This window comes from Siphateles boraxobius, unplaced genomic scaffold, assembly GCF_051911475.1.
Source record: "Siphateles boraxobius isolate OS27281-9 unplaced genomic scaffold, OSU_SipBor_1 2, whole genome shotgun sequence".
Taxonomy (NCBI): Eukaryota; Metazoa; Chordata; class Actinopteri; order Cypriniformes; family Leuciscidae; genus Siphateles; species Siphateles boraxobius.
Window position 1 is genome coordinate 17948664 of NW_027508810.1, and position 18814 is coordinate 17967477.

Consider the following 18814-nt stretch of genomic DNA (forward strand, 5'->3'; position numbering starts at 1 on the left):
GTTCCTACTGTATCAGTAACAAATGAGCTTGCTGCTCATCCTTCAAATACTTGGCCCGGATTTGTAGCAGTTGCAGTGCTTTCAGAAACCCTCCACCTTCCCCAGCTCCACCTGTATAGATTTGCTACAAGTAATTAATGTGTTTGTACAGCAGCAGCATGTCTCACTTGCTCACAGCAGTGTGTCATGTATTGGAAGTAGCAAGTCCCATACTTGCTCTGCAGCATTAGCTGCAATAACCAACAACTCAGAGAGCTGTTGTAACAGAAATAATATTTAACAACTATTAAAGGGATAGTTAGCCGAAAATGAAAACCTGTAAGACTTCCGTTCATCTTCGGAATACAAATGAATATCTTTTTGATAAAATCTGAGTGATTTCTTTCCCTCCATAGACAGCTACGCAACTACCACTTTGTGACTTTAAAAAGGTTCATAAAGAGATCATAAAACGAAACCATAGGAATTGAGTGGTTAACTAAACAATTTCTGAAGAGAAACAATCACTTTATATGATGAACAGATTGAATTTAGGCTTTTATTCACATAAACATTCATCAACTCATACACCAGTTGTGCTAAACGGAAGCTCAAGCATGTTCGCTTGACCTGCGAAAACCAATGAGGTTCATTCTCGTGTTGCGCAACACGTTTGAGCTACCGCGAGAACCAATGAAGTTTGTTCTGGCGTGTCAAGCAGCTTCAGTTGAGCTTCTGTTAATGTTCGTTGATTAATGTTTAAATGTGAATAACAGCCAAAATAAATCTGTTCATCATATAAAGCGATTGAGTCTCTTCAGAAAAATTGGACTAAACCACTAGACTTTGGATTAGTTTTATGATCTCTTTATGAACTTTATGAAGCGCAGAAGTTTCAGCTGTCTATGGAGGGACAGAGAGCTTTCAGATTTCATCAAAGGATGACATGAAGGTGAGTAAATTATGACAATTTTCATTTTTGGGTGAACTATCCCTTCAACTTTGTGATGGCCAACTCCTGATAATCATTTTACAATTCATGGCCATTACCAAGACTTTATCTCTGTTACGCAGCATAAATGCATCCAGTCTGAAAGCAGAAAGTGAGCCTGCATTGCAGTTACTATATCCTTTGCCTATGTGCTGCTTATGCATGCAATGTGAAACTAATTTGTCAAGCCAGTAATCAAATCTCTTTTACTGTAAAGTTGTGATGTTAAAGAAGCCAGTACGAGTGCGCTAACATATTTAGTGTGTTCTGAAAAGTTATGTAATGCGGAGGGTTCTCAGATGTGTAAAATTCCTGGAGTATTTTAACCTTGGTTCCATTTAGGATGCAAATTTTGAAATAAGGGCCTTGGGCAATATCTGGATCGTTTCAAGATTTTAAGATTTAATATATGTCTTACTAAAAACACACTTCCTTCTCATTCCAGTAAGCAACTTCTAGCAGCAAAGTTAAGATGTGTTTCACTTCTCTAAACGTGTAAAGTTGAACTTATAGATCTAGTGCTGAGTTTGACTAGTGACTCTGACTCACCTCGTATTTCTTATGCACTGTAACAGTTTCAATTTGATAAACTAGAAAGTTGAATCGTTAATACTTAAGAAATCACATGGATAATTTCACATAATTGAGCTAACAAAATGTTTGATACAAACATCTGAAATAATCACAATGCCCCACCACAAATCAGTTAACATGACAGAAGTGACAAACAGCTATTGTCTTCATGCCCTATTTCTAACTAATGGATTAACCATACACTCCTGACATATAAAATATAATGGCATGCTCTTCCGCTCTACCATTGTCTTTAGGTGGGACGACTGACACACATTTGGAGTGGAGGAGCAAGCAAGAAGTCTGGGGAAGGAATCTTTACTCAGGTAGCGTGTCACATTTCCGTGACCTCTACTCCCAGAACAATTCCAGGGTGCCTCCTGCCTCTCCATCCGCTTCCTTCATGTGTCTTTCCCACGCTCGGCGTGAGGACAGTGAAGGAAATCTACTTGGAGACCTTGTAGACAAAGCTTGAAGACCCAAAAAGTCATGGGGGAGCAGTATTTCCTCTGTTTGGATGAGAGTAAGAACTTCTGTTTGTTTGGACAGCAGGAGGAAGACCTGTATCTGTAGTGCACAACTGTTATGTCACAATGAACAATGGCATCCACCTTTTACTATCCATCTTGTTATAAAGAGCTGCAGCCAGAAAACCAAGCAGCCAAGTGTCAACAATATACTTTCTCTTGTAAACACATATTCCCTTATCAATCTCAACAATACTAGAACTGGAGATGTGCCCAAACTACCCATTTACAATAAACTGTTTTGGATGTTATCAAAAAACACACCTGATATTTCCATCACAATGTGTTCATTCTTTGAAAAACACAACTAGTCCCATGAGGCTAGTTGAGTTATTTAAAGACGCTGACAATTGTCAGTCAGAATTCACTGACACCGACCTACTGTTCTTCCATAACTAGCTGTGGACCATTAAACAAAATTTACCATATGATAGGGGTCCCCATAATAGAGTGAATGTCGGTAAAATAATTTAAGCCTCAAGCATGAACAAAGCCTCTCCTGCAAATGACTAACTAACGCTTTAGTTAGTGCCAGAGTTACAAATTACAAAAAAATTTGGGAACCCCCGAACAGATTCTTATAATGTATTTGGCACATATGCCACATATGATCTCCAAAATGTTACACAAAAAAAAAAAAAAATCTGAGTACCGGTGTGGTAGGCAGCTCGTTGGGTTTTGAGAAATGACATCCAAGTAGGCTACGTTGATACAATGATGAAAACTGTTTTCATTAGGGCACCAACAGATTTGTCCCAATCTATTTAATTTGTTAAAATAAATGCAATTTCTACGATATTACATGTGTTTTCAGAGTTTCTTCTCTTCAGAAGTAATTAAAGTCTAAATAGTTTAAAAAGAGCAGTGAACTCATGACTGAAGGTCAATGACATTCAAGTTTAAATAATTGAATTGAATTTATTGTTGAGGATAACCCCTTGAGATGAAACATCTCATTTTCGAGGGGGTCCTCGAGACAAGAACAAAGACAATACAGCACATATACATTCACTCCCAGTAAAGCTCTACCCCATCCAGCCTTATAATGTAACATTTTAATGAAGAAAGTTCTCATACTGTAGTAAAACGAACTATCAAAAAACATCAGAACAAGCCATAAAACTAAATATGAATCCAATGCCATAAGTGATGTAATTTTAATCTAGCACAACAATAAAATGTTTTCATCATTACATCCGCATCTGTTTGTACAGTAGCCTATCCGTTTCCTATGCAGATCAGGATGAGAACTGAACGTCAAGTCGCATCTGTACAACAGCAGCCCAAAGAAGGAAGACTTTATCGCGTGCACCTTCACTTAAAGCGCAGAAAAATGACAAAAAGCGCACACTTACCACTTGAGAAGAAATTAAAAAGGAGCTGAAAAGTGAAGAAGCCTTTGACTGAGGGTTGAACAGAAGTCATTTCGTCCGTTAAAATAACGTGCCGAAAGATATTCCGTATATTGTCACTTTATATTTGATGTGGTTATTGTAGTCCACCTGGACTGAAATGTCTCTTGATGTCGAGTTATATGCGTATAGTTCCCGTTGTTATGTCAGAGATTGTTCTTTCAGTGATGCCTCTATAATGAAAACACGTCTCGTAGTCTCTCAGTGACTGTAAAGGTATCGCACGGTACTGCGCCTCTGCCCCGGTACAAACACGAGAGGAGCAACTCCAAACTACTCCCGAGGGCAGGTGCGACGTTTGCGCTTCCTTCCTAAAACTGAGTGAATGAAATTTCAAAATCTAGACTCTACAAAGAAGGTTTAACAATAATATAACAATGAAAAAAAAAACGAATGATGTCAACCGACTGATAAACTATCCCACTGCCTTTGGCTTTTCTGCCGGGGATTTCCTCTTGAAGGCTTTTTATGAGTGAAGCGAGGACGGAAGGACGCAACGTCACCATAGTAACTGCAGCGATACTCCTAATGCACTTCGCGCTCACTTTTCCTGCCCTATTGTTTAATTAAGACAGAATATCTTTAAGTAAATATGTGTGCTCTTTTTGGCCGCTTTAATGAAAGGTCTAGCCTATTTCATCTCAGTGAAATGTCCCACCCAAATGGCTCTATGAATGTCAAGACGCTTCTGTATAGCATATTTCAACTGCATTATTTTAACCAAACTCTATCGACCCCCGGGAAGAGTAGGCTACCTAAAATATCTAGGTTCAAAGGTAAACAGGCATTGTCTGATAACATATCAGACAAAATACCTTGCAAAAACATTTATTTTTAACTCCAGAAACAGGATGTGCAGCTAATTTTATATCAATGTAAATAATCCCGGGGCTTCTTTTCACCTTCCAACACCCCATGGTGAATGGATGCACCACAGACTGTTTGTCTTTTTGATGCTACAAATGAGGACACGCTCCCTGCAACGTCTGGCAACACATTGTCCATTCATGTCCTTCCATCTATATCACTTTAAATGCTCAGAATAAGATGGTCAATCTGTTTTGGTCTTGTGTCAGAATACAGTAGGCCTACAGTTTAATTTGCTACTGATGAGGTATAATGTTAATGTTACGTGTGTTTTTTTCTTTCTTCAATATTGATTGGAGGATAATGTGATTATAAGGGTGACTGATAACAGTTTATCGGTTACTTTTGTGACTCAAAGTGAAGGTAGCCTGTTAATGTTCAGGTTTTAGTTATCTCAACCTACTTTTGATGAGGTTTATACCTATTTAAATGATGGCATTTTATTCTGCATTATTTTATATATAAATTATTATTTATTAGTTATTATATAATTAAAAATGCTTGTATTTTGTTTTATTTAAAGAAGCTTAAAATCTCCTTCTGCTGTACATACTTTCGGAGGAAAATCCTTTAACCAAGACATTTCTGGTGATGTTTCCTGGTTCGGCAGCAGAGATCTGATTTAGGTATTTCTTGAATCTACAACAAAATAACATTTATCTAGCAACTAATGAATTTTCTACCAAAGTAGAACTATTTTTAAATATGGCACAAATGTATAAATATGTCTGTTATTTTAATATTATTTATGTAGCTGACTTTAGGAAATATTTGTGGATCGCTCTGGCCACTTGTCACAAGGATCATGTTTGTTTTTTCTTTCTCCTGTGCAATCAAGCCCTCTGAACTGATCACACATTTCCCTCAGGCCAGTGCTGTGGCTAGATAAGACTCAGACAGAAACAATTGCTGGAAGCCGCACACTGAGAGGAGTGGGCTTTTAAGACATCTTATTTTTTAATCTAGAGCAGTGAACACAATAAGAGACTTCACAACCTATTCTGTGTACGCAGCTTGAGCTCTTTCCTTCAGCTCAACAATGACCTCCCCTGTTAAAACAAAAAAACCCAGCATTATCATCAAAGCAAGCTTTCTTTGGGGTGAATGAGGTTCTAATACCACAAGGTGATGGATATCATGCTTAAACAATGCTATTATACCATAAGGTTCAAACCTTTCAACAAGGACAGAGTTGAGAATTCTAAATATGTAGCAGCATGTACGCTTGAAAACAGTAGTTCTTCAGTTATCTGAAAAAATTACTTACATCTGTCCTTTAGGATGTTTTATTTTCTATTATTTTTTTTATATTTATTCGATCTTTTGCACAGAGCAAATTGTAATCTACGATGTTACTAATAAGCTTTATTGTTGTAGCAATGATAAGCTTTGATTTACCACGCCCATAAAGCTGCTTAAATCTGAATATGAAATATTTGAACGAGAGGTGAATATAACCGTGTGTGAGACACCACCTTGTGGCCATACAGCAGTATTACAGCGCGCGGGGTCATACTCATCATAGGTCATACTGGGTTCTCGCGCGCGTTTTGGCGGTGGATGGTTGGGAGAGGAGCTTTTCTGTCACGGTCACACAGAAACTACTAACACAATATATTTCAAATTACGTTACTCTACTTGTGTATTAAAATACACAAAACGGACAGTAATATGGAGCAGTTTGCAGTCGATGTAAAAAGTAAGAATAGCCTATATTTTGTGGTAATATGAAGATATGTGGTAACTTAACGTTAGTTATCTACGTTACGTCAGGGATAAGCTATTATGCAGGTTAAAACAAAATAATTAATCTCTTATGGATATCATTAGTCATTTTAGTATCATCTGTTTTAATTATTTCAACGTACCTTGCACTGAAGTGATTTAAAAGTATGTGAAGCTGTTTCGTGTTTGAAGGTTGACTGTCTTTCACAGGTCTGTCAGAGAAGCTTCTCCACAGACAGGTCGTCGATTCAAGTTTAGATGAGGTGATTGAGGCGCTCTTCAAAGAAATCTTAACTCTAGATGGCGCAGCACAACTACAGGATTCACAGGTATGCCAACCTCAGTTGAAATCTACGGAAGCCCTTAAAGATCATGTGTAATTGTTTTATGTCTTATGTCACTATCACGTATTAATTTTCTCGACATCATTTTTCTTTTCTTTTTATGTTAACAAATAGCTTCCATTGAAATCTGGTAATTATGCTTAGATAATGAATTTAAAAATATGTTAATTTTTGTAGTTGGAGGAAATCGCCATACAGTTGTGGAACTGGGCTGTGACCAAACGTGTTGGCTCAACTATTACTGAAGAGCAAAAGGCCAAAGGTCTATCTGTCTGTCTCTCAGTAGTCTATCTTTCTGTTTGTCTATTAATGGATCTGGTTGTCAGTCAGTCTGTCTGTCTGTCTGTCTGTTTTCTGTCACTATTTATTTTGTAATATACTAACAAAAGAAAGTTTTAAAGTGTATCCCCAGATGTTTTCACAGATGTCAATTATTTGATACACTACAAACTCATGTTTCAGTGCGTCATGTGGCATGCAGACTTCTGTATTTATGCAGGCCTAATAACCCATCCGAGACTTTTGTTCGCAAGCAGATACTGGTTAGTCACTCACTTGTTCCATCAGTTTTATTTGTTTAGCCTATACTAATTTAACATTCATGTGTAAGACAGTGATTGATGGAGGGGTTCATTTTAAGGCACTGTAGATTTGTTAATTACCATCCTTTATGCATGTTCCTGTCATATTTTATTGTATATTACTAAAACACTGAAATCTCTGTTCCTCAGATGGCCAGTAAAACAGGGAGAACATGGCTTGATTGTAAACAACCCAAACTTGCTGATGTTTTTTTGAGCATGGCTGTCAATGTACGTATGAAGGCATAGAAAAATAGATATGACATGTATGGCAAAAATAAAAAATATATAGTCATTGTATATTGGAACATTAAAAATACCTGTAATATTATTCAAATACTTAGGGACTGTAATAACAAGAAACAAAGAATATGCTACTTTCACAGAGCCTGGAGACTCTTTACAGCAGACTAACTTCCCATGGATATTGTGCAGAAGATATAAACACACCAAAGGGAGACATAGAGAAAGACTTGCTGCGGATTTTGTCTTATCAAGCTGAATCTGTGAGCAGACCTGCTTAGCATGTGCAGTGACTACGAAGCCTAAAATTAATATGCATATATTTTGTCTTTGAGAGAGTTTAGGGCATTTTTTTTTTTTTTTTTTTTTTTTTACAATTTACACAAACATGTTGACCTTTATTTCCTCAAATTTAAGTTATCTTGTATGTATTCTGTACAGGCAGTTTCTCAGGAGCAACATCAGGAGGCAGTGTCATGCATGCAGCGATGTAAAGAAATGCTTCTCCGTCTCCCTAAAGAGGTGGGCAAACTGTTGGCGTCAGCATGTTTAGTGGTGTCATTGGTTTATTCTGATTTGTGAAAGAGAGATTTAGAAAATACAGACTATAAAAAGGAAATAAAAACACTTTTTGTGAAATCTCCTTTAGACTGGATATCTCTCTCTCATCTGTTACAACTTTGGGGTTCTCACTTACAGTCAGGGAAAGCATGAAGAGAGCACATTTTGGCTCAGGTAGGGATCTCTAGTATACATTATCGTTTAAAAGTTTGTGATTGGTATGATTTTTTAATATTCTTTAAAGAAATACAGTATAAAACAAATCAAAAATAAAGTAAAAAGAGTACAATTACAATTTAAAATAACTCCTGTGATGGCGAGCCATGTTAGATGCGATTAATCGATTTTAGAGCCCTACCATAAAGACATTTTTCCTTGTTTTGTAAGATTTTTTCAACTTAACATAAATACTTATTATGCATTTCAGCCAAAGTTATGATATTGGCAAGATGAATTTGAAATACTCACCAGGATCAGAGATGCAAGTAAGAAATATAAGTCAAAACTGATATACTGTGGGGTCAAAAAAATCTGAGACCACTAATGAAAATGTTGCATTTAGAAAAAAATAATAATTTTTTCTCATTACAAATTATTTTATCAGCATAATAAATGAGTAAAAAAACATTCACAAACATTCACATTTAATGTCCACATCCTACAACTGTCTGTTTATTTAATATTTAAATAGAATTTTTCAGTGTTTTTTTATTTTATTTGCATTAACTGCATTGTAATCTTATTTCCCATTCCTCCAGGCCAAAGTCTTGAGACTACTTGCAACAGTTTATTTGGAGTGGGACTGTCAGAAGTACATGGAGAAAGCTATTCATGCTGTGAGCTTGGCTAATAAGGTAAAGCATTTCTATTCTAGTGCAACCAGATCTTGTCAAAGTACACCAGATTCGGCTGTAGCACACACCATACTGTTTTTCTTTTCTTTTTTCAGGAGCATATGCAGTTGTCAGGCCTCTACCTGAAGATTCGTATCTTAGTGAAAAGCTGTAGCCCAGATGATGCAGTAAAATCTGGTGAGCCCAGTTACACTACTGAAATCAGTTTGTGGATAGTATTTTTCCACCCCACAAATGTTTCCCTCCCTCTCCCACGTTCTGCCAGGGATGTCCGAGCTACTGGACAGTGAGGTTCCTCTGGAAGTGTGCTTGAGCACAGTAAAACTGCTCGTGAACGAGAACAGGTATGCTCTCTCATCTTTCTAAACAGGCACCAAAAAAAATAATCTTCTTGAAATCTGTGCTTCAAAGGAACAGGCATTACTTGAACATGTTGCTGTTTCAGGGAGCCTCTGGCCTTTGACTTCCTGAAAAGAGTGTGTCAGCACTTTGAGTCATCTCCTGAACTGGGCTCTGCTCTGCTCATGCATATAGAGCTGCTGCTGCAGCGGGACAAAGAGCTGCTGGCCAAGCAGAAGATCGAGGATGCTATCACTGGTACTCAAAACACATTATTTTGTTACCCAGTGAAGTAACTGAGTAGTTTTCATTCTATGTTTGTCACCAAGAATGTGTTTCATGTTGTTTTGTTTTATTAAACAATTCTAACTGAGTTGTGTGTTTACCTTCTGTTTTAGGACATTACACTGGAAAACAACTAGCACCACAGACTCTATCATCTCTTCACCTTCTGCTGTGGGATAGAGCTTCCAAACACTATGAAGTATACGTTTAATGTGTACACCTCCCCTCTCCCTCATAGCTCTTTTTAAATAACTACCAACCAGAGTATTATTATCTCTTTTTAGGGGTCCATAAATAGTTGTTCTGCTTAATATTGTTGTGAAAACCATGATACATGTCTTTTGTAAGAAAGTCTTAATGTATCCAGACATTTTTTGGTAGTTTGTATAAAAAGATTTTCCCCTACAATCAGTACAGGAAATGTGTTTTTAACGTAAGAGCGTAAAAATAAGAACTTGAATGTGTGAGGCTTCCGGTGTCATTTGCTTGCAGTTATTTTACTTGTCCAAAAACAGTCCGTAATGCAACTCTATATCGCAAACTTGAATTTGTTATCATATTATTTGAATTTATTATCATTATTATTTACACACTGGTTCATAGCGCAAATAGTTTTGCAGTTTACTGCATTTTGTTGTTCTTGTAGTTAGCAGCTAATGGATCGGAAGTCTCGCAAAGAAAATAGCTTACTTCTGCATTGCGAAATAAGGGTGATAGTCCTGTATGTTTCCACCATGATCAAGTAGTTGTGATTTCTGTCAGACAGCTGTCATGTTTGTTGTCGTCTTCCATAGGCCAACAATTATTCTGAAGCTCTGGAGTGGTATAACTACTCACTGAGTTTCTACAAAGCTGGTGAGTTGGATCAAAACCTTGCTAAACTGCAAAGAAACCGAACCAGCTGTTTCCTGAACCTGCAACAACTTGACAAGGTAGTTGACAAATTAATGACGGACATCTCATTACATGCATGCAAGTTTATGTACAGCACTTTTACTACATGTTTGTTGTAAAATTTTGCATATTATTAAAATCTTTTTGAAGGCAAAAGAGGCTGTAGAAGAGGCAGCAAGGATTGATCCAAACAACATTTTTACACAGTTCAACATCTACAAGATCGCTGTCATGATGAACAATACAGAGAAAGGTAATGGATCTAAGGAAAATTAATATGCGTGTCTCAGGAGTTTCGCTGTAAAATAGCTTAGAAAATATCAGAGAGTTTTACAGCTGTGAATTCCAAGCCTTGAAATGTCATGTTTTGTAGTACATTTTTTGTAGTTAATGGATCTGGTGCATACCGATCTTTGTACATGTGTAGAATACCTGAATACCTTTTTTTTATTTGTACTATATATATATATATATATATATATATATATATATATAACCATTTAAATATATTAACTCCAAGGACTGGTACCTTACATACACTACTGTTCAAAAGTTTGTGGCAAAAAGTTGTTATTTTTTAAAAGACAGTTAAGACATATATAATGTTATACATTTCTATTTTAAATAAATACCGTTCTTTTGAATTAATCAAGGAACCCTGAATTATTATTTTTTTTTATCATGGTTTCAAATAAATATGAAGCAGCAACTGTTTTGTACATTGATAATAATAATAATTAGAAATGTTTCTTGAGCACCAAGTCATCATATTAGAATGATTTCCGAAGGATCATGTGACACTGAAGCGCTGAGTAATGATGCTGAAAATTCAGCTTTGCCTTCACAGGAATAAATCAAATTTTAAAATATAATCAAATAGGAAACAATAAAAGGAAAAAAATCCCACCCACCCCAAACATTTGAACAGTAGTGTACAAATGGAAATCACCTCCAGAAATCACTATAAAATGACTTTTTAATAACATATCTTTTGATATGAATGTCTGTCTTTAATGTGTGTGACTAAGCTGCAGTGGCTCTGAGAGAGATTGGCGCTCAGACTCCAGTCGCCAGTGAGGACAGACTCCTAGTGACCGGGAACGCTGCAGCAAACCTCCTCAGCCTGGCAGCGCAGATCGCCCTTGAGGTTGGCATGTGACTGTTCTCTCACTATTGATCCTGTATATTCCTCCACAATAATGGTTCAAGACAGCAGTCACTGTGCATTTGGGGAGGTTAATATGCCACATAATTGTTAGTACCTCGGATGTACTTCAGCAGTGATTTTTCACCGCAGCACGAGCAGCAGGAAACAGCCATCAAAGCCCTAGAGTGTGTGTGTGAACACTCACAAGATGTTGCTCAAATCCTCACGGCCTTGAGGTCAGTCACACATTCACTGTGAGCTTTAGCACATAATGCTTAAATCGGTGAGCATAAGTATCTTTGGTACAGAAACATCATTTCTTTATCTTTCTCCCCTAGGTGTTTAGTACGACTTGTTCTTTCAACAATGGAAAACATTAGTGATGAAAACAGGTTAGTAGATCAATGGTGCAGAATTCTGACATCCAGCAAAAGCTGTGTATCTATGTCACACTCTTATCTATTATTAAAACAGGAATGCCAACTTGGACACCCTCTTGTCGTACCTAAAGACAGGTATGTTTAACCATAATCTTTCATTACACTGTTATGTTTCTCTACATTGATGTATGCATATTGCATTTACAGCTCTACAAAAAGTATCACAAATCAGTCGTATTCAAGGCCAGGGAGCAGAAGAGGCCAACTGGTTCAGGAGAATTGGTGCTTATTCTTAAACCTCCTACTGTTGAGACACTTTTAACTATTTGGTGGTTCTGTGTAATTGGCTGTGTATGTTTTGTCTTAATAACTCTCAGCGTGGAACTCAGCCCTGCAGTGTGAGCACAGTCCTATGAGGATGAGGGATTTCTTTCTTCTCTCCTTCCAGGTAAATTCGGTAGGCTAGTTTATAATGATCTAAAGACGAATCCACAAGAGTTGGGTGTAGTTAAAGTGAGATGTCTGATGTGCTGTCTGGCTGGGCAGCTGTCACAGCTGTGCGCCTCAGACCGAGCTGTGTTGATGGGGCAGAAGACGTGTCTGCTGATGGCTGCTGCTGCCTCTCTGGAGATCTGTAGGAGCTCTGATAACAATGAGCAACAGGTGGATCACACATTCATTTTCACCTGACTAAACATTAACCAGTAGGTAAGAGGCGTTTTTCTTGCTTTCTAAGGACATGATGAAGTATGAAACTTGAGACAACACAAATTCAGAATGTGGACTTAAGTTTTATGTTTAAATGCATTCGAAATTCTAAGATTGCTACGAACCCTCCACTTGGGCCCCCATTGTCCACAACAATATTTAAGGGACCTAGTTTCTATAAATTAAATGTAAGGATTCTAGAACTTTTAGGAGCTAATATTCTTCAAGGTTCCTTCTCTTTTTAACCAATTAATTCTCCAGTTGTTTGTGATATACAGGATAATAAGGGAAAATAAGGATTTAAAAAAAAAATTTTTACTCACAGTTTCTACCCAGTGGATTTTTTACCCAATTTATTAATTTACATTATTTTTTCCAGGTATGTAAATCACACTTTTAAAAATTAGGCTCCCTTTTGTTCTTTTATCTGATACTTAAAATAAAATAAAAACAGTTGTTGAGTAGGGGAATTAAAATAAGAAATATCAATATAAAAATAAAAAAAGTAATGATCTTTAGGCCCCCTTGGAAGTGTTTCGAGGGGGCTGCAAAATTAAAATATAATTTTTATTTAACATTTAATATGTACATAACAAATAATATTATTAAACAATTTTTTTGTTAGTCTAAAGTAGACTTTAGAGTTAAAAAGGTTGAAAAGCACTTATGTTCTCTGATTGTTACCACGACTAACCAGCAGAGGGTGCAGTGTATAATATCTGCTGTGCTTTCAGACTGAGCTGCTGACCCAGACTCTAGAGCACATCCAGCTCTGTAAAGAGATCTGGATGACCATCAGAGCATCAGGTCTCACATATACTATTTTTATTCTTTTACTAATGCAGGAGTAAGTTATACCCCGTTTTTTCACAATAACAAGGATTGTAAGAATTTTGGTACTTTCTTTCCTCAATTAGGCACTTCCCCTAAAGACAAAACTGACACATTATTGCTGCTCTATGAGTTTGAAGCCCGGGCCAAATTAAATGATGCCAAGCTTGAATCTGTGCTCGAATCAGTTTTGGAGCTGGATCACATTGAGCCCAAGCTGTTAGAAATGATCGCAGGTCAGCTTCTCCAACCATAACTCCCATTTTAAAGAATTAAATATTTCAAGCATTTATGGACGGTGAAATTTCGACTGTATGTAAATATACCTTTAAAAAGTTTGAGGTCTGTACGTTTTTTATAAAAACATTTTTGAAAGGAATTAATACTTGTATTTAGCAAGGATACATTAAATTGATCAAAAAAGAATTTTAAAAAAATGCACCAGTGTCCACAAAAATATACAAAAAAATAATAAACTGTTTTCAACATTGATAATAATAATAAAAAAAAAATCTTCAAATCATCAAATCAGCATATTAGAATGATTTCTGAAGGATCATGTGACACTGAAGACTAGAGTAATGATGCTGAAAATTCAGCTCTGCATCACAGGAATAAATTACATTTTAAAATATATTCAAATAGAAAACAGTTATTTTAAATTGTAATAATATTACAGTTTTTACTGTGCTGTGATCAAATAAATGCATCCTTGGTGAGCATATGAGACTTCTTTCAACAACAATAAAAAATCTTTACGACCCCAAACTTTGGAAGGGTAGAGTACGAAAGGCCAGTAAATGCTCTGATAGTCCTGTTCTTTGTGTCTACAGCCTTGGCAATGGAACCACCAGCCCATTTCCCCATTCTGTGCAAGAAGGCACTGAGGATCGCCCTGTCTTTACACAGGAAACAACCACAGGTCGACCTCACACGCTGCAGGTCAGACTAGCCGAGTGTTTGTTACTTACAGAATGATGGATAACAGAAGACATCAAATTGTTCCTCATGTGACACACACCTTATACATATATATGTGTGTGTGTGTGTGTGTGTGTGTGTGTGTGTGTGTGTGTGTGTGTGTGTGTGTGTGTGTGTCACAGTAACTGTTTACACAGCCTGATTCAGCTGACCCTTCCGAGCGGTGTGTCCGAGTTGCAGCCCTGCGTGTTGGAGGAAGTGTGGGGCTACTATGAGCAAGCTCTTTCCATCATTGCCACTGCAGTGAGTTGGTTACGTTGACTCAGCAACCGTCCGTCACACACAACCCGCTGCAGCTCAGCCCTGCAATTATCCCCATCTTTGAAAGAATCTCCTGTTTCTGTCAATGGGCTTTTAGTTATGCCTCAGTTAGCAGATGCTCCATTCACCAGCCTCTTCCTGGCAATTTGAATGCTAATTTGAAAGTATCGCCCGTATCCTTTATCTTGAACTAGTGTTGCAGAAAGCTTGCATAAGCATCAATCAGGGTTCAGTTCTAAATTTGTGACGTTCATGACACTATCGATATGAAGTTGCATTATATAACTTTCCAGCTAGCGTTTAAATGTAAATATCTGATTTCTCCATTTGAACCGTCACAAACAGGCGTCTTCTCTTCTCACACAGCCCGAGGACTTTCCAGAGCTGGAGATCCTGTGGCTGCTGACCCGAGCGTGGAATACGGGAATCCTGCTGTACAGTCTGGCCCAGTACCCCGAGGCAGAGAGGTGGTGCGGGCTGGGAATGAGCTTCCTGCGGCACCTGGGCTCCCTGCAGGACAGCTATCAGACTCAGGTAACGTCGCTCTACAGCTGTTTGAGCACTCGACCCAAGGTGACGGATGTCATTTTCATATTCTTCTTGCCTCAAGTCAGGTGTGCAAGCTGTTTTTCTTTATTTTGTCACCTCATTTGGAGGTTTTATCAGAGCAGGAGTAGTTGCAGCTATGAAGGTAGTTCGAGCAGCATACAATAGGGAGGTTTAGTTCAGCTAGTAGAGTTTAAATGTGTCATTTGGCAATAATTCCACATCCGAGTTTCAGGAAGTCACAAGATAATATTCATTAAAAACCTTTTTTTCATGTTGGTTAGGAAAAGAAAATGCAGCAAGGTGTGAATAAAATACATGAAATGTGACTCCCCAGATGGCGGGTCTGTACAGTGAGGTGTTGGACAGGCTGGATAAAGCAAAGAAGAATCTTATTATTGAAGAATGAATGATGGCAGCTTCAGTCGCAGATGGAGATCTCAGGTCTAATGGCACGTGTTTAATATGTAGTGTGAATTTCTGTGCATGTTTTTGACAAGCTAAGAGATGTATAATGCATCTGAGGGTTTGTTCGTACAGTTATGAAATGTTAAAAAAATAGAATTTTTTGTATTCATTTAATCTGAAATATATATATATATATATATATTTGGCAGTATTATTTTATTACCTGTCATTCGGTTATTTGTTTAAGCTGTCCTTGGTTGACTAGTTCAAGTCAAAACATCTGCATTGCGATACAAAAACAAATAAAAATGCATGCATTGAAGTCGTAACAGAGTCACATAGTTTATTTCCAAACAAATAAACTCTTGTCCAGTCCAAAAAAAGAAATAAAACTAAACAAAAAAATAATAATAATAATAATTGGTAGGACTGTGTTCCCTCCTGACCAGGATATAAAAGAGCAGTTTTCCTTGTGTCCTGATAGGTTGAACCACCTGTAATCATGGGGAGGACACTACTGTACAATCAAAGGGTTCATATTTGCAAGCACTTGCTGCACAGGTGTGCTGTCACATCAACAAATCATAATCACTCAAAAAGACAAACCAGACCCCTTCACTCCCCATTTCACGCTCATGTCTTCTGGAGCAGAGACCCTCATTAGTACGCCAGAGCTGCTCTGATTCAATCCACTTCATTAGAAATATAGTACAATGAATTAAAATTCTTTGGGCTTCACCAACACGGCTGACCAGCATCAATGGAGCGAACGGTCAGCCGCTGTTCTGCTTGTCACCTCGGAGGACCAGATCTACGATAAATGAGTAATTTATGCTCCTGGTTTACTTTAATATCACTCTACGGCTTGCTGTCCGCATGTCTTTTTATATATATATTTTTACATTTGTTTTTCATCTATACACTCAGACAATTTCCACAAGATATCACAAGTAGACAGGCCGTATTGTAGGGAAGCTGATTCCCGACTCGCTAAAAAAAAAAAAAGTTCCGATAGGCAGCTGTAGATATTTTTTTTCTATAGAGAAATACCAACATTACGGCACATTTGTATGGAAATTAATCTCAGAATAAATTCAAAGTTTACTTACCTGACATTTGTGATTTATAAAACATGTTTGTCCCAGTTGTATCACACATGCATGAAGCACAAGTGAGGGGGGATATTTACACTTTACAGCTATCATACCCATTAAAACAGTCTGTAAGCAGTTTATAAATGGCTCTGTTCCCTTCGATTATTCCCTGAACTCTGGTTTTGACACAGGTATGACAGCTGATTTCGAGACGCTTGGCAGGTGATCACACCTGTTTAGAAAATGCCTGCAGGGGCAGGGGGTGAGAGTGGGCCCAGGAACATCCCTTGCTTTCTGCGGGATCCAGACTTCTCAATACAGAAAGAAAGAAGTGCCTTCTTGAGGGGGCGAAGAGATCGAAGGAAGTACTGTACTAATGTATCCTTGAGCACAGTCCCATTCATCACGATTCCGTTCTCTCCAGCTGAACCCAAGGGCAACCACAGACATAATGCTTACAAAGTATTTCAAATTTAAAAAAGGACTAAATATTTAGAATACACAAGTATAATATATCAGCATGTCTGGGTGTTTAGTTAGAGGAGAGGAAATCCCTTTGAGTTCATACTTGCTCTACACGATCACAATATTATTGTGGCCCTTTTGTTGCATAAAAAAAAGAAGAAAAAAAAAAGTTATCCATCAGATTCCTGAGCTCGCCAAGCTCGCCCCAGCACAAGGCTCAACACAGTGAAGTAAACATCAGCCCGGAAATAAAGAAGAACAAAAAAAAATCGTTTAAAAGCTGTCATAGCAAAGAGCAGATTTAATCAAACCATCGTCGAGTTCTGGGGAAAACTGTCAATTTCAGGCTCCACTAACGCTTTAATATCAAGAAGGACATCCAATACAATTATTGTCTTGATTCTACCCGTTTTAAGGCTGCGATCCAGGGCAGCAAACAGGACAGTACCTTGTTACCGTTCAGTCTGAAGAGAATATAGTCATGGAAGGCAGAGAAAGTGCAAGTGGGCTGTCAGCTTTTCAACAACTCCAATGGTGGCCAAAATTGGATTTCGCTTAAGACAAAAAAGATTCGCAAAAAAGGATTTCACAGAGGTAAGACACTTAAGTCTATTGCACTCACAAGTTAGGCCTCCAATAGGATGATGGGAAACTCACACAAATAGCACTAAAATCGAGTCTCCTGCTAAGCACTGATCGGTTGAATAGTGTCATTCCCCACCACGATTGACAGGAATTTTACAGAAGCGTTTATTCATCGTAAGGCAGTTTGGTGCTCTGCAGAGAGCCCAGTTACACCTCTCTACCCCCATCTTTAATACAGAGCAGCTAAAACCACAAGAAAGAAAGAACACAAAAACCCAAAGACAAGTAAATGAAATCTAACAGCCCTCCAAGTAGACAAATCTAGTGAAGTGTAAAATGTGTACCGTATCATTTCATATTATGTAATAAAATCTCTCCGTAGGATTTTTATTTTCCATGTGATGTCAGTAATATAAATGTATAGACTCGAACCCCGTTTTCCATTTTGTTCTGTCTCAGACCGTGTTGCCATACAAATTGGCCAGGCAGCCGATCGAATAAAGCGAGCTGGTTTGTGAGTACTGAAGATCACCGTCAGTTTTGAAGTTTCTCCACTTATAAATATGAGCAGTGACGGTACCATCAGCAGGCTTGATCTGTATCTAGTCCTTGTAGAAAACCTCGCACAGCATCCGCGAATGTCTTTCAATGAAACCGAATGAACATATACAAGGTTTCCACTCGTGTCACCATCTCCGGCTCGCCGTTCTCGCTTTAAGACATTCTCAACATCATAATCATCAAGTCCATCCGAAAGCCATGAAAGGATTCGCTCAGGTTTCCCTTTTTTGTTTTACATGACAAAAAATTTCTTTAGGAATGGCATTTCCAATCTTGAATGGAATTGCTGAGAAACTCATGCAGGGGTGTGCACAGTCACACTAATGGTGATAAGACGTTTTTCATTTGAGGGTAACATAATGATGACACTAAAACTTGATATGAAACATATCAGTGAAAGGGAAGGAAAGGTGTCAGGTGGAAGTGGGTGTAGGGGGTCAGGCGGTGGGCTCCATGGAGTCAGCGAGCTCAGAGCTTCTCTGCGGATGGGATCCAGATGTAAGGGCCTGACTGCTCCTCTATGATCAGCTTGATTTTATTATAGATCTCGTCTAGCGAGTCACCCTGGACTATGGCTGTAGAGAGACAGAGAGAGAAAGAGAGAGAGAGCAATAATTATACTACTGTACTGATAACTCTTGTTAAACAGTAACAGGTGCTGGACTAAAAGTT

At 37.9% G+C, this 18814-nt stretch overlaps 3 protein-coding genes across 18 annotated transcripts in view; 1 reads left to right on the forward strand and 2 right to left on the reverse strand.

Moving 5' to 3' along the window:
- kdrl (kinase insert domain receptor like) overlaps nucleotides 1-3956 on the reverse strand; it is a 57102-nt gene extending 53146 nt beyond the window's left edge. Inside the window, exon 1 of the mRNA XM_077236259.1 lies at nucleotides 3426-3956. Coding sequence (XP_077092374.1) covers nucleotides 3426-3495 — 70 coding nt within the window. The 5' untranslated portion in view covers nucleotides 3496-3956. The remainder of the gene's footprint in view (nucleotides 1-3425) is intronic.
- A 1937-nt stretch (nucleotides 3957-5893) lies between these two features.
- Nucleotides 5894-15588, forward strand: tex11 (testis expressed 11). Of its 2 annotated transcripts, none has more exons than XM_077236275.1 (29): nucleotides 5894-6048; nucleotides 6285-6403; nucleotides 6596-6680; nucleotides 6881-6960; nucleotides 7150-7230; nucleotides 7386-7505; nucleotides 7684-7764; nucleotides 7892-7977; nucleotides 8231-8288; nucleotides 8562-8657; nucleotides 8753-8834; nucleotides 8923-9001; nucleotides 9103-9254; nucleotides 9395-9480; nucleotides 10076-10213; nucleotides 10326-10428; nucleotides 11204-11322; nucleotides 11473-11558; nucleotides 11661-11714; nucleotides 11797-11837; nucleotides 11910-11984; nucleotides 12080-12150; nucleotides 12249-12365; nucleotides 13145-13217; nucleotides 13328-13477; nucleotides 14075-14183; nucleotides 14345-14465; nucleotides 14850-15017; nucleotides 15367-15588. In XM_077236275.1, exons 1-29 carry the CDS (start codon nucleotides 6021-6023, stop codon nucleotides 15436-15438), a joined length of 2730 nt encoding a protein of 909 aa, XP_077092390.1. In that variant the 5' UTR covers nucleotides 5894-6020; the 3' UTR covers nucleotides 15439-15588. The 2 variants fall into 2 exon arrangements, with proteins under 2 accessions (XP_077092390.1, XP_077092391.1); XM_077236276.1 differs by having other exon boundaries at nucleotides 11210-11322; nucleotides 15367-15568.
- Nucleotides 15589-15754: 166 nt separating this feature from the next.
- Nucleotides 15755-18814, reverse strand: part of dlg3 (discs, large homolog 3 (Drosophila)) — a 98610-nt gene continuing 95550 nt past the window's right edge. For all 15 annotated transcript variants that reach the window (XM_077236269.1, XM_077236264.1, XM_077236261.1 and 12 more), the window contains one exon: nucleotides 15755-18717. In XM_077236269.1, the coding sequence (XP_077092384.1) occupies nucleotides 18611-18717 (107 nt within the window). In that variant the 3' untranslated portion in view covers nucleotides 15755-18610. The remainder of the gene's footprint in view (nucleotides 18718-18814) is intronic.